This window comes from Antrostomus carolinensis, unplaced genomic scaffold (assembly GCF_000700745.2).
Source record: "Antrostomus carolinensis isolate BGI_N321 unplaced genomic scaffold, ASM70074v2 scaffold10906, whole genome shotgun sequence".
In the NCBI taxonomy this organism is placed as follows: domain Eukaryota; kingdom Metazoa; phylum Chordata; class Aves; order Caprimulgiformes; family Caprimulgidae; genus Antrostomus; species Antrostomus carolinensis.
The window spans coordinates 51,798-66,090 of record NW_010323945.1 but is presented as its reverse complement, the minus strand read 5'-3'; the positions used below and the strand labels follow the sequence as shown (position 1 = coordinate 66,090).

The 14,293-nt window shown below is 37.5% G+C and overlaps 1 protein-coding gene across 4 annotated transcripts in view; it reads right to left on the bottom strand.

Moving 5' to 3' along the window:
- The window catches only part of PLCB4 (phospholipase C beta 4), a 95,658-nt gene that overhangs the window by 43,159 nt on the left and 38,206 nt on the right, over positions 1–14,293 (bottom strand). For 2 of the 4 annotated variants that reach the window (XM_010170760.2, XM_010170762.1), the window contains exons 17-24: positions 13,861–13,961; positions 12,060–12,095; positions 9,274–9,415; positions 8,548–8,632; positions 8,203–8,327; positions 6,212–6,263; positions 3,834–3,936; positions 2,100–2,264 (exon numbers count right to left, since the gene is read on the bottom strand). In XM_010170760.2, coding sequence (XP_010169062.1) covers positions 2,100–2,264; positions 3,834–3,936; positions 6,212–6,263; positions 8,203–8,327; positions 8,548–8,632; positions 9,274–9,415; positions 12,060–12,095; positions 13,861–13,961 — 809 coding nt within the window. The remainder of the gene's footprint in view (positions 1–2,099; positions 2,265–3,833; positions 3,937–6,211; positions 6,264–8,202; positions 8,328–8,547; positions 8,633–9,273; positions 9,416–12,059; positions 12,096–13,860; positions 13,962–14,293) is intronic. The other 2 variants (XM_010170761.1, XM_010170763.1) reach the window with 1 other exon arrangement.

Below are 14,293 nucleotides of genomic sequence, written 5' to 3'. Positions count from 1 at the left end.
CCTGCTCTACCTGGCTCTATTATTCAATATTTATAGGAAAAAAGGAAAGACCTAAGTAAAATTCTGTCTACCATCTCCCTGAGGCTTTCCCCTTTCCACTTTCATTTTCAGTCTTAGAGGGCACAAAATAAAGTATGCTTTTGGTCTTTGAACCCACCGGAACTCTTCACTGATACTCTGCTCTACTTGATTACAATTTAGCATTCCCAGCACAGGTTACCACCAGCACTCACCCCGTCCTCCCCCTTACACAACAGAGTGACAACACAGAACTTGGGTTAGAATGACTGAAGCTTTATTTTAATTAAAATAAAAACAAGAAAACATGACAGAAGAACAATCAAACACATCACCCGAGAGCAACCGTGTAGGCTTAAACATCAGCTTGAGAAGACTGTAACCCAAAGAGGGCAGGTAAGATCTCTCCTCTACAGGCCACAAATTAGCACATCTTTCATTACATGATGGGCTCCAGTATAGGTTCGCTAGGGTGCAGGAGTGGGGACTAAGAAGTTTATCGTTCCCTCTCCACTGATTTGCTCAATGGTATCCTGGTAGGCATTTCCACCCTTATGACATTTTAGAACTGTGCACCCCACGCCTTCATTTCCTTCAACTAGAGGAACTGTTCCTGCTGCATTTATGCCACCCATCTGCTTGGTCATCAATGTATGTCTTGATTACAGTGCTAAACCTGATAAGATAAAGGCCTGAGATTAAGAAAAATAATCTCTTGGCTGACTTATAGTATGAGTTGTTCAAGAGAATGTGTGACTATATAACTTGTGGAATAAAGCAGAAAGTTCATTGTGGAATAGAGCAGAAAGTCTGAGGAACACTGGCATCAGCCACTGTACCCATGCCACGATACACAGGTACGTCCCTTTTAGACTGAAGCTGTGTACACCCTGTAGTTCATGGATCTTTTGATTTAAGAAATCGGAAAGCAGCAGATGCTGGCCATATGGCCAGCAAGCCATGGGCATCATGATTTCCTGTCATTGTATCTAAGCATCTTCCTTGTGCCTCTTCAAATTCAGAGAAAAGTCCTTGAAGTGACATTCATTCCAGAATATATTTGAGTCAAGAAAAACCTCTTAAATTAACTACATTTCTATTAAAAACTGGTTATACTCTTAAAAAAAAATCAGATTCTGTGTGTAATATACCCAAGTGCGAACTGTTACCGCCACTCAGCAAAGCCTGTCACTTTGGAATAAAAGAACAACAATTTTGCACAACAACAAAACAGGTGTAAGCAAAACAGATGTTGTCAGAGACGGCACTGCTAACACATGGATTCTGGATGAAACTCCAGGTGACAGGAAAAAAAAAAAAAGTTTACCATATATATATAAAGACTGAGAGATAAAAACTGAAAACGCAAAACTGATCTCTCTAAGTCCCCCATACCAAGAAAAAAAGGTTTGTTTTCCTTTTGTTATTAAAAAAAAGAAAAGAAAAGAAAAGAAAAAGGTACATGGTGCACATGGGACTACTGAAGGAGGGAGCTGGCAACACATCTGAGGAACACAGCACCCTTCCAACTTTTCCATGTAATAACATTGACCTTAGCTTTGGATGCAGCATCTCACCTGCCCTCTGGGCTGAAGGAACAGTGCAAGATAGCAGCCACTGCCAGGGCAGGGAAGAAGAAATCTCCAAGGAATGATGGTGTCCACCAGCGGAGGCTCATTCTGAGCAGACTGCATACCTTCAACACAGGCATGGCCACAGAGGAGGTGGCTACCTCCAAGTGGGAGAAAGAAGCAAAGGGGAGGGAAAAGCCAAACAGAAACAAACAAACAAAAAAAATAATGTGACAGCTACAGAGGTTATCCATTAGAAAAATAAAACAAGGCAAAAAAGAAAAAACAAAAACAAAACCAAAAACCAAACCAAAACAACCTCTTGAAAGCTTATTTCAGCTTTAGCTTGTTTACTGTAGTAAACAGGAACCCTACAAACCCTTTTTCATGGGAGCACTACTTATTCATGCGAGCAGTCAGATTGAAGCAGGGAGGGGTGGCTCAAGTGAGCGAGGATACCCACGTGCAAAAGGGCTGGCAACCACAAATTGTGGTTTCCAAATAGCCTACCTTTCGAAATACAAATGATTCTTCATTGTAAACAGGGTTCAGACCATTGTTCATCACCATGCGTGTTCGAAACTCTTTACGTATTGTGTCCGTAGGTAAACCATACATATCCACTTCTACATACGTACCGATTTTTTTGTCTGACAAGAACTGACCAGATATTACCTGCAACATAATAAGAGAGTAGTAAGGAAAAGGACCTTAAATATCTCCTTAATTTGAAATTATTGCACTCGTTGTGCTATTGTATTAACAGTTCGGAGTCAGTCAGCCCAGTTAGCCTACGTCTCACAGACGCGTTCACTATATTACTGAAAAACACTGAATGAAACCACCAGATTGTGCACTGCTATTCTGCAACTTCAAACTGATATCTATTATATGTCTTGACTCAAAGAGGTAAAAGGAAGCTATTACTCTGCTTTCACTTTGGTCAAGGTTTTAAACTAATCACAGATCAATCTAACTCCATATTATGTGTCTGGGAAATGCAAGATGCTTAAAAAGTGAACAAACAAAAAACCCACACAACTCCTCTATATTGTTACTTCTATGAAAACTTGTTGCAATTTTACTCCAAGTCAAGATTAATCTAACCACAGAAGGTGATTACTCCAGGGAAAATTTTTATTCCATGAAGATGATCTACTACTTCAAAATACAGCTAATGTTTTCATTACGAAGATCAAGAAGGGAAGAAAAAAAATGAAATACTATTTCAGAGACCTAAGCTCATTTAAGGTCTTTTTCTTTTCATGATCTAGCATTCTTCCATGGAACACTCTGATAATGAATATGAAAAGTTATGTGGCTGCGGGGTACCATCACTGGCTTCGGTCCACTCAACTCTTTTATAACAGAATTTGTATGGAATTTTATACTAGTTTCAGTCACATAAGAAGAGCAAGTGGCAAAATACGTGATCTCAGAACTATCTCTAGTGATACTTAGAACTTATGTTCTCACCACCAGATTCCACTTGCTTCTTGGAGGGATTGTACTGTCAGTAACATTAAAGAAAAACAACATGAAAAAAAAGTTGGTTTTTTTTCTGGAGGTGCAAGTGAAACTTAGTTAAATGTTTAGAATGCACAATGAACCCTTGGTGAGAGAGAGAGTTTGAGATTTCCATGCTGCACATAGAAAGTGGTAACTGCAAGCTCAAGTCTTTTGTTAAGCTGTACGTAGGGTATTTGAGCAAAGAGAGTAGAGTGTCAAGTCACAAAACAGGTTTTATAATTGTCAGCCTCCTCCCAAAATGTGATACCTAACCACGATTTAGAACTACAACAGAAGTTCTATGGACTTTGCTACTCCTAGGTAACTCCAGAGTAAGGACCTCCATCACATGAACCACTTTTCTCTACTTATTTTGAAAATATCCTGTCCATGTGTGCCCATATTCCTTCTTGCTCTGTGGTGACAAGTGATGTTTGTATAATTTAGTTCTGTCCACAGAAATGAACTTCACTGATTTTTTCATTTATGTGGGCTGATGTAATTAAAAAAGAGCACGAGGGGGTTTCAAATAACAAACCATTTGTAATTCCACTCAGACCAAGTAAACACAGATGTCCTAGCCAGCAATAAAAAAACCCCCAAAACCCAACAGAAACAATTTTATGAAATCCACACAATCCAAACACATTTTCTGTAGATATCCTATTTCTGTTGACATTTAAATGTGATTTTGCATGTGATAAGATGACAGAAGTTTGTCTATTGCTGTTTTACCTGTACAGAACATGTTGCAGCAATTACACCATCTACAGGAGTTTCAGAGAAAGGGTCAAACGTTCTATCTGGTCGTCGCATGAAATCTGGTTTAAGTAGATACCTTATTTCAAGGAAAAGAAGAAGAAAATTATTCTTGTATGGAAAATAAAATTGTGTTAAATACAAATAAAATGGATGTTCTAACTTTAACCAATGAATTCTCCTACAGCACTGCAAAATACAGACTATCATTCTAGCTGCAAGTGTGAGGAAGCAAAAGGAAATATTACAGTTGTCTAGTATACAGATAGATTATAATCTTAATTTGGAATTACCAGCTACTGAGGGATTAAATCAACCCTGGATTTCAAGATGGAAATAATGTAACATAACCAAGGACATTTCAAAATAATTTAATAATACATTTAAAAAATACAGACAGTTATCATATAATAAAAAGTAGACGCTCTCATTTGTTTTAATCCTTTAACACTTTGGAAAAATACAGAGGGCTTATTCAATTTTATTTTTTTAAATGAAGCAGTTCCATACAGTCAAGACTCATACAATCAATTTCAGCTTGAAGCTAATTTTTTCATCTCGGTTAGAAAACCTTTGGGGAAATAGCTGATAATATCAGTGCTGACAGATTGTTAATTATAGTAGCATAAAAGGTACTACCATAATAACACTTACAATACATCCCTGAGGACTATACTCTGGATCAACATATCAATGAAGTCAATACGTGCTCTGATGAACCAAAACCCAAGGATTCTGCCAGCAAAATTAAATAGTGGTTGATCACAGAAATGCTGTGCTACCCAGGACAGAGAATGTCGTGTGGGCATTTCCTTCCACTGGTGGAAGGAAACGTGTAACTGGAGTCACCTTGCTAATTCTGCAGCCCTGACAGACAACACCTGCTAGAAAATAATTTTTTATCCACTCTTAGTCTCGCTAGTGAGTCACTGGTACACAATGTTATAAAGGCCAGATAGAATTTAGAAATGATTAAAAAAACACTGGAAAAATTCCAATGGAAATAATGTCAGTGTATTCTCCCATTTTTTCACAACACGTCTTCTGTTTAGGAAAGTAATATTCCTCATTCGTCTTACATTATAAATGTGTGTGATTTCAAAATGCTTTATTAAAGTAGGTTAGGGGCAGAAAGGAACTATCAGAAACATCCTTTGCCCCTGCTTCAGGCCTGCTGAAATAAAAAATGCTGAAGCTAGAGTGACTCTATCTTGTTTCGCAAGCATTAAAACGGGAAATCAGTGAAAAAAGAAGTACAGGCAGAAGGAAATATAAGTTTTTATTTTCATTGTGCTGCATGTTTTCTGTGACTGAAACAGCACCACATTTATAGTGCATATAAAAATATACCACTATATTACTATAAAACCAGAAGACTGACACAAGAATCAAGTAATTTAGTTGATAATGACACCCGTCCTTCAGAGCATTTGGCAAGAGTGAATATGTGCTCTTTTACTACACTTGTGGGTCAAACAGGAAAGGAATCACACTGTGCCATTAAAAAAGCTTTAGTTTTCTTCTATTTTTGTTATTCTGACTGAAATGACTGGCTACACCTTTGTCAAACCCAACAGCTTCTATCTGAAGACTTCACAACTGAAAAAAGCCATGGAATGGCAAAGATGAGGAATTTTACCAAGTCTCATCTACTCAGATTTTCTTTCCAAGTAAGATTTGCATTAGTAAAAGAGTTGTTTCCTCCCAGGATGAGTTTGCAGGTTTTAATGTGTTTCTGGACTGTAATTTCCTAAAATTCATAAAACGACTCCTTTCTCTTGATGTTACTGATCAGCCTATCCTATTAAGGTACAAACTCAACATCTGAGAAAAATCTATCAACATCATTTGAGCATCCTTCATGCAAAAGTCATGAGCAAGAACTTAAGACAGATGAAACACTTCAGTATTCTCTGTGAAATCTGCTCTCCAACTAAAGTACACAGATTAAAAAAAATGTTCCCTATGTATTAAGACTCAACCTGTCCAAGTAAATTTGACAATTCTGTGAACTGTGCAACGAATCTCCGTTCTGAGGCATATCTTCAAAGAAAGGTTGAGAACAGAGCTGAAGATGTATTTAAATAACTGTGTATGGTATCCATGGCCACCTTAATAATTTGCACACAAAGCCTTGTTTATCTCATCTGTAAAAACTAGGCATAATTAAAAAGCATATTCATCAGAATACATCCTTGCAGGGGACAATTCTCCCTGAACTCTGCTCATTTCTACTCTTCACCTAGCATCCCATTTTCCTTTTGTAACACATACTTAATAGTGACAAAATTTTATTAAAACCATAGTAAAGGATTCTGATGCACAGTGACAACAGTTTAAATCATATCACTCACCCGCATGATCCATTATATTCAAATTTTCCTTGATTCAACTGCATTGCTAAATCTGCCAAGAGAGAAAAAAATTACTATCTTTCCTTCTGAATAATTCAGATCAAGAACAATCCTTTTTAGAAAATAAGACTGTCTTCAGAGTAATCAGTTTAAATGAAAATTAAATCTAATGCAAATAAAATGCACACATCTAAGAAATAAAAGGAAGAAATAGGAAAACTTCAGATTTCTTCAGTAGTAGTAACACCTTTATCGACCAAGCTGAAGTCTACGCTGTGCTTAGAAAACAGTCTCTCCCTGAATTCAAACACACTCAGTAGGCATAGAAGCATCAGACAATGGTCATGTAAAGTGCCTGGGATGGTATTTTCATCATCTAACTTCTGGTACCTCCAGTATAGACATGTCTACTTCAGTTAGTGATCTAGAATCACTTTGAATAATGGAGGGATAAAGGCACTTAACAGTTAAATTAATGTCAGTTAAAGGTAGGCACACAAAATATACTAGGTGAGACATCCTAGAAGTATGTATTTCTCAACAATGACCACAGACAACTATATCTGATGAAGCTATCTGTATCCTGATGTCTTAAAGAAGGTGAGATGAATATCACACTGGTTTACTACAGGCTTAATTGAATAATATACCACAAAAAGAAACCACAAAGATCACAGCACCATTGCTTAGTTTCAACATTTAAAGCATTTGAATTTTATTCAATGCATTATTATTAAGGCACTTGTATACAAAGACAGATAGTAAACACAAAATAACCCCCCTCCCATCCAACTCTCTTCCAAACTCATAAAAATGAAAATGTTTTCTTGCATATTCCCAATGACACTAGAATACAATATCCTTGTTAGCAATAACACAGGTATTCTCTTGCCCAACAGACTCTACCTTCAAAAGGGAACAAAATATTTTCTGTATGTTCTCCATTACACAAAACACAAGATTCTCATATGCTCATATCAGTTATTATTCCTTTTACTGAGCAGCCTTAACTTTTATTTCCTACTTTAGCCTGACAGCACAGCTGGATCATAGAAGACTAACACAGGAAAGTTGCTCACTTCCAATTATATAATTAATACTCTTATTTTGCAATAAAAAAGGGTTGAGAATGACATGCAGTGGGCAGAGGCAGTGTTGGGACCAGTGTGAAGCTCGCACATCTGCTCCAACCTCCAAATCATGTTCAGTGGAATGCTTTACAAGCAGTGTATCCCAGTACAGCTTTCTCTTGCCTCCACAGCTAGCAAAATCAGTGCAAAGCTTTGCAAGAGAGAAGGGTATGATCATTAGGAGTGTCTGCAGAACCAAAGACATGGTTTGGGGCAGGGGAGAGGGGAGCACAAAAGCACTATCACAGCTAGAAAAAGCAAATGGAAAAATTGGTCTGCTACATATATGACTGAAGACATTCCTAGATTAATTTAAATCCAAACCAAACCAAACCCCTACTCTGTTAGTTCTACTCACAATACATCTCCTCTCAGTTTATGCTGTGGAGAGGCATTTACATTCCCTGTCAACATTCTCTCAGCTGAGAGACCCCAGTCTCTGATGCTGAACGTGACTCTTTAACACTTTACAATAACTGGTCTAGAAATGTCATTACTTTTTATCATCTTCATTTTTACACTCCTTCATCTTTACTTTGGAGACATGCACCAAACTGTGCCAAAGCTGTGTTTTGTGAAAACAGGATTTCCCTGCAATTAATACGTTTAATAAAACGTTATCATTTCTGTGAGAAGTTAGAGTACTCTATTATTTTTCCCTGAAAGGGGACTGGATTTTCCTTCTATGTATGGATTTTTTATTGCTCTTTTTCTTACGCTTCTGTAATTCCATCCCACTGTATTATTTAGCCATATGCCAGTTTCCTCAAAAAATGCCAGAAGCAAATCCATGGCATCTGTTTGAGAGTTACTGCCCAAGCCATTCTTTAGGATTGAGGTTCACTGGTTGTTGCTGCCTACCTGGGGTCTGATAGTTCAGTGAGACCATCTGGCAGCCAGCGTTCCAGAAAATTTGAGGCATGTAATTACTGGAATCCACTCGGCCTCCCTTTGGGTATATCCGACTCATTTGTCGTTTATTATAACTGTAGAAATCATCAAGGAAAATGAAATAAAAACATCATAGAAAGGTATGGTCATAACCTGATATATTCAATATTTCTTAGATTAATCTTACTATTTCTTATTCTATGAGCTACTTTCCCTTTTTCTTTACAGACGTGGAACATGGTAAATGTAGAAAGGTACACTTGTTCTTTATTTGTAGCATTAGTAGAGAAGTGGCATAAGGAGGTGAAAGGATACTTCACAAACTCAATGGCATGGGTCTTCAAATAGCCTAGTCCGACTGATTCATTGAAAGAAGACATATTATGATGAATATTACGTTCTAGAAAGAACAGACAAGACATTTTAAAACATTTCTGCAATGATAAATCAAAATTCAAAATCATGCACTATATGTAATAGCAGGATATAGCAAATTCTGGTCTGTTTCCCCATTATCTGTCACTCATTGAATAGAATTATACTGAAGAAAAATTCCATATTATTTCTGACTTGCCTTTTTCTTTCACTTTCTGGGAAATCTACAAAACTCTCATTTTTTGTTTAGGACAAAACTGTTACTCACAGCCTATGTTGTGTGTCTAGATAAGGCAAAAAACATGATAAATGGTCTAGACTTCAATATGAGAGCATCAGCTAACTGCTGACCACTGTGACAATCATGCTCACCCTACTTCACAGAAAGATGATCTAAAATAACCAGTTTAAATGGAAAGGCTAATAGAATATAATCAACTGCAACCGCTTCACATTCTCCCAGTAATTTAGTGACTCCGTGTGGATGATCAATGGAATAACATGCTAATTTTACATCCAAGGAAACAGAGATCTAAAAATATACTGATGATGGTCATTAAGCTATAGAAGTCTTATGCCATCTCTAAACTCAGGAAATGTAGAGATTAAAAAACTACCTAGAATAAGCAGAGAAATACTTTTATTTCATTCAACCTTTTATGTTACCTTCTGCTACATCGAAACCTTGAAATTTTACAGGTTGAGCATAGTTGACCATTGTTGATAAATATGGATGTATATTGGTTGTGGCACCTACATATTTGTAAGATGCCATCCAGGCTTGTTCATCTTCAACAGTTACTAAACCCTGAAAACACATTAAAAAGAAGAATCACTATTTGTGTGTGCAAACACCATCATTGGGATTTTCAAATGCGATACAAAATTATACGCAAATCCGCAGAAAGTTAAAGAAAGTGTAAATTAATACAAGAAAAGTGGAAATTTAATGTCACTAAATGGGAGTTATTTTCCTACTGATATATACACCAAACACTCTCAATGTTACAGGATGCATGGAAGAGGACTGATGATAGAAAAGCTCCAAAGTCGTGGGTAAATATTACATGATGTTAGTAGGATCACTTTGGGATAAAAGAGAAATATTACAACAGAGTCAACAATGGTGGGAGACAATGATCTTTGTCAAATAAATTCCTAAGAATTGTAGTTTAATATATATTTTCTCATAGCAACTGTGGTGGGGTAATGCATACTTGATACTGAGTAGAACTTTCTCAATATCAAAACACCAATAGGTTCAACTGCTAATCTTTACTAATAAAAGCAGAGCAAAACATAGGGATTACAATCTTATCTGGACAAGCAGATGTCACAAGACCAGCAAGAGACACAGTACCAAGCTCATATTCCTGGCCACTTAAAATGATAAAAATCTGAATCCCTCATTCACATAAACATGTGCTGTATTTATAAAAGAACTTCAAAAATTTTCTACAAGTATCTTATCTGCTAGAAACCCACAAAAGGAACAATTCTCATGTGGATCTACCTGCCCAACTTTTTCCTTTCCCTAAACCAGTTTGAAACATGATCTTTTCACTGAAAAAAAAGGAAAAATTTCTGTCAAATTAAGCAAACTCTGCAAGGTTTACTGTTCATGCCATTTCTCCCACAACCACTTTTGCTTGTTCTCCTACCAGTGAACCAGTTACCAAAAAAACTAACCTACTGTAGGGTGACAGTACCAAGTACACTCAAAAATTCTTACAGTACAGCTTTTTATTTTCAGAACACAACCCATGTTTGTCAGAAAGTTCTCCTCCATTATTGTTTCAGGAGATAGGGGACAACAGGCAGCACTGCCACGTCCTTTCTCAGGCAGGATGCCTTAGCATGTCTAACAGCACTAAAACACGGAAGAAGAATGCAGTTCACAGTACCTGCACTACTGCAACTCACTGACTCAGGAGATGGGAGAGTCAGTATTGCCAGTATTATGGGCATGTACCTCTACCTGCCATATACTGCAGACACGTTTCAAAAAATAAATTCCATGTGAAGAGAAACAATTTATGCCTTGATATGATAAAACAATTATAGTCTTATAGGAACATCATTTTCTGACTGCATGGAATAGCTGAGTTAGCAGAATGAGTCCAGGTGCACATGGTTTTATGTGCACTTTAGACTGAACTAAACTTCCAGTAGCCCATGAAATCAAACTGATACAGTATTTTAATGCTGATAACCAGGGCTCAACTCAACTGCTTTTCAAGAATGGACATATTGAGGGTTCACAGATCTGTTCCCTAAATATGCCAAATGGTACATCCCTTTATTAGTAGAGTATAGGCATCTTTCTATTACTGGGTCAATACTTGTTAACAAAGTTTAGAACAAATTAAGGTCAGATTTCTTCAAATGAACAAGTACTTTTCAGTGTCTTCACTTCTGGAAGGCAAATAATTCAGGAAGAACTGACCACCCATCTTCTAAAGGCCAGGCTCCTTTAACGCGCCTCTTGCTGACTGCTCAGAATTGCTAATCATATTTTACTGTCTTGATCCATAAATGTCTAAGTAATTAATCACAGTGAAAAGGAAGTCAAAGGGGATTATGTATGCCAAGGTAATAGTACTGTGCAGACTACAGCTGTATGACTGCATTACTAACACACTAGCTCTAAGAAAATGTTCTAAGACAATCTACTGGTCATTGTTTTTGTCTTGTTTACTTGTCGACCCATAATTTTTAGAGTACATGGGCTCTTTGCCATGTTTGCAACTTTAAAACTATGAAAGAAGGATGGAATGTTTCTTAAAGCCTATGGAAACAAAGGAATGGTTACAACAGCACATGACCCTTTTAGGGGCTGGAGAAAACAATGGGGGAAAGTTGATCTCTCTAAGTTATTTACACCTTCCCATCCCTCAAGAAAAAAAAGCAGAACCCACTTAGAAAACAACCTAGAGTGAAACAAAGTGTGGTTAGGAACAGGAGTAGCTTTAATGAGAGAACAGAAGGAAGGAGAAGAGTGGAAGGAGGTAGGAAGAATCTTACAGAAGGGATTCCTGGGAGAAGATAAATGCAGAAGTCCCAAGGGAAAGCAAAAGGAGGAAAAAGAGAGAGGAAAACAAAGTGCAGTCAGGGTAAGGGAAGAGTCAAAAAAAGCAGCAGGGATGGTACATCTCAACACCGTTAAAAGAACTGCTCTTTCCCAGTACATGACATTTGAGACTGAGATCAGACATTTCCAAGGAGGCAAAAGTCATGCACTCCTCTCTATCCCCAAATTTTCTGACAGCTCTAACCCCAGTACAAAAGTAGAAAGCCTAGAGGAAAAAAGGAGGGAGAGTCACTTTCAAAAATACACTGTAGGTGCAGTGAAACTGTGCATATAATTGGTAAACCATGAAGAATGCATGGTAAGTAATATGTATGTTATAGATAAAGAAATGAAAGAAACTACATAAAATCCTATGTGTCACCTTTTTATTGTTTTCTTGCTCAGAATCTTCAACAGCCTAAGGGAAAAAAATATATATACATTACCCAAAGAAAAAGCAATATTAAACACTCACAGTAAGGAAAAAAAATCCTTAAAAAGTTAATGCATTTAGCAAAAAGTATACCCTTTTACACCTTCCTGTGTAGCTCATCTGCCCCATACGTTTGCAAAAATTTGCAGTTTCTTTCAAATCTGGATACATAAGATACGAAATTCAGCAACTGGCTAGCAATGGGAATAGGAGGGAGGATGCCAGACTGTTAAGCCCGAACCAGTACTATCACTAGATGCTGGGGACAGGAAGTTTCAGAGAAGAATGAAAGAATAACACACCCAGACAACACAAAAGATCACCTGATCTGGATATGCAAACTGCCCAGGCTCAGAAAACTTAAGGGTTAAGACTGCTGTAAAACTGTGCTTTAAATGTCCACGTTTGGAAAAGGCCTGTCTCAAGATGTTATTTGCAATGAGACAGTCTGAAGTCTGTCTTCAGTTGCAAGCTGTCACTAGTGAGAATCTTAAAGAGATAAATGTTTACTTGGCACTAAATGTACATCCCTAAAGAATAAGGATTGAGTCACTGATCAGCAAGGAAGCAGAGAAGTTACCCAAGGGCATATGCTGAGAACAAGAGACTAATCTGAAAAAAAACCCAACAAAACCAAACAAAAACCTCAAAGCAACAAAACCACCAAAAAACCCCACAAAACCCCAAAACATTCAGGTAGTTAAGGACCAGCTGACTTAGTAAAGACCAGCTCAAACCAGCCTTAGAGCACAGATGTTAAACAATGCTTCAGTGGGAGAATTCATAAAAGTCCTGAAGAAGCAAAGATGTTAACTTGAAGAGATACTGAGAAGGCAGGTCTGATGTCTCTGTGATACTACTAGAGACATATGGCCAAGGGCAATCTCTGCTATGAAAGATTTTCCATACCTATACTTCTGTCTGGAGTAAGATCCAAAGGTAAGCCAGGCAGGAGAGAAGAACTGGCCAAAATACTTGAGTGACAGAAGAGCATGATCTGATAAGGTACCTTAGCACTCACATGTGGTTTTATTTCTGTAGCAAGCAGCAATAATGCCTTCAGTGCCAGAGGAGGTTTAGTCTTGAATTCCAATATTCTGTATCTAATTACCATCAGGCAATATTCAAAGTTACTGAGCACAGACTGCCAAACATAGCTCAGGTATGAGTGGAATACAGGGGACTCCTCCCCTGCCTGTCAGCTGGCTCTCTGGTATAGCCCCACTGACATACCACCCCACTGGGGAATGATTGTCCTATTTTGCCTTCACTGCTGAAGGTGGAAGGGAGAATCTACCCTAACAGTTAACAATAAAAAATGACCCAGGGAATCCCTGTAATGAAGACACAGGATGCAGCCTTGCAAAAAAACCCCACTGTTGAGCAAGGAAGCAGATATCCCGCCTCATATTAGGGTTCTGCAACTGAGATGCGAAGTAAAATATCAGAGGCAAGAGCAGGAAACTGCTTGCTGCCTTTAATAAGTATTTTTAATCAAATCCTCCACTGTATACTGTTTCCCTACATAATGATTCTGTTTCCTCAGTAAGTATTCTACCTGAACATGCAGAGAGTATTTTCAGCTACAAAATTTTGTCTTCTCATGAACCTAAAGGTTAGGAATCTGATGAAGATCTCAGGTTTGACTCTTCTGACAACATGTGCTGTGATACTTCCACAAAACAGAGTGTCTTTTACACCCACATCCGTGGAAAGCTTCCAAAGAAACATATATAAGAAGCAATCCCACCTTTTTGACACTGATGGCAACTGCTTCTTTTTGACTGTAATCATCTACAGTAAGGTCACTTCCGAATTTGTACTCTGGATGAGCTTCTTCTTCCTGGTCAGCTGCGCAGAAAACGAAAAGGATCAGTGCAAAAACACAGCAACTTCGGGCTTCAAATGCTGTCATTTGAAACAAATGGCAGTTGAATACACAGGTTTGGTTTTGGCTTTTTTTTTCTTTTTTTTAAACATAAATAAAATCCACAGTATTAGATTTCCAAGCATTAGTAGTAAATTGCAGATAAGGCCTGCGATTTTTACAGCTTTGACATGATTACTAAGAGAAACTTTATTTACTGTATTTTTGAAGGAAACAGTAATTTGCTTAGCAAGTATAAAAAAAAAAAGCCAATAAGCTTGGGGTGAAGACAAGAAATGAAGACAGAATTTTTTAA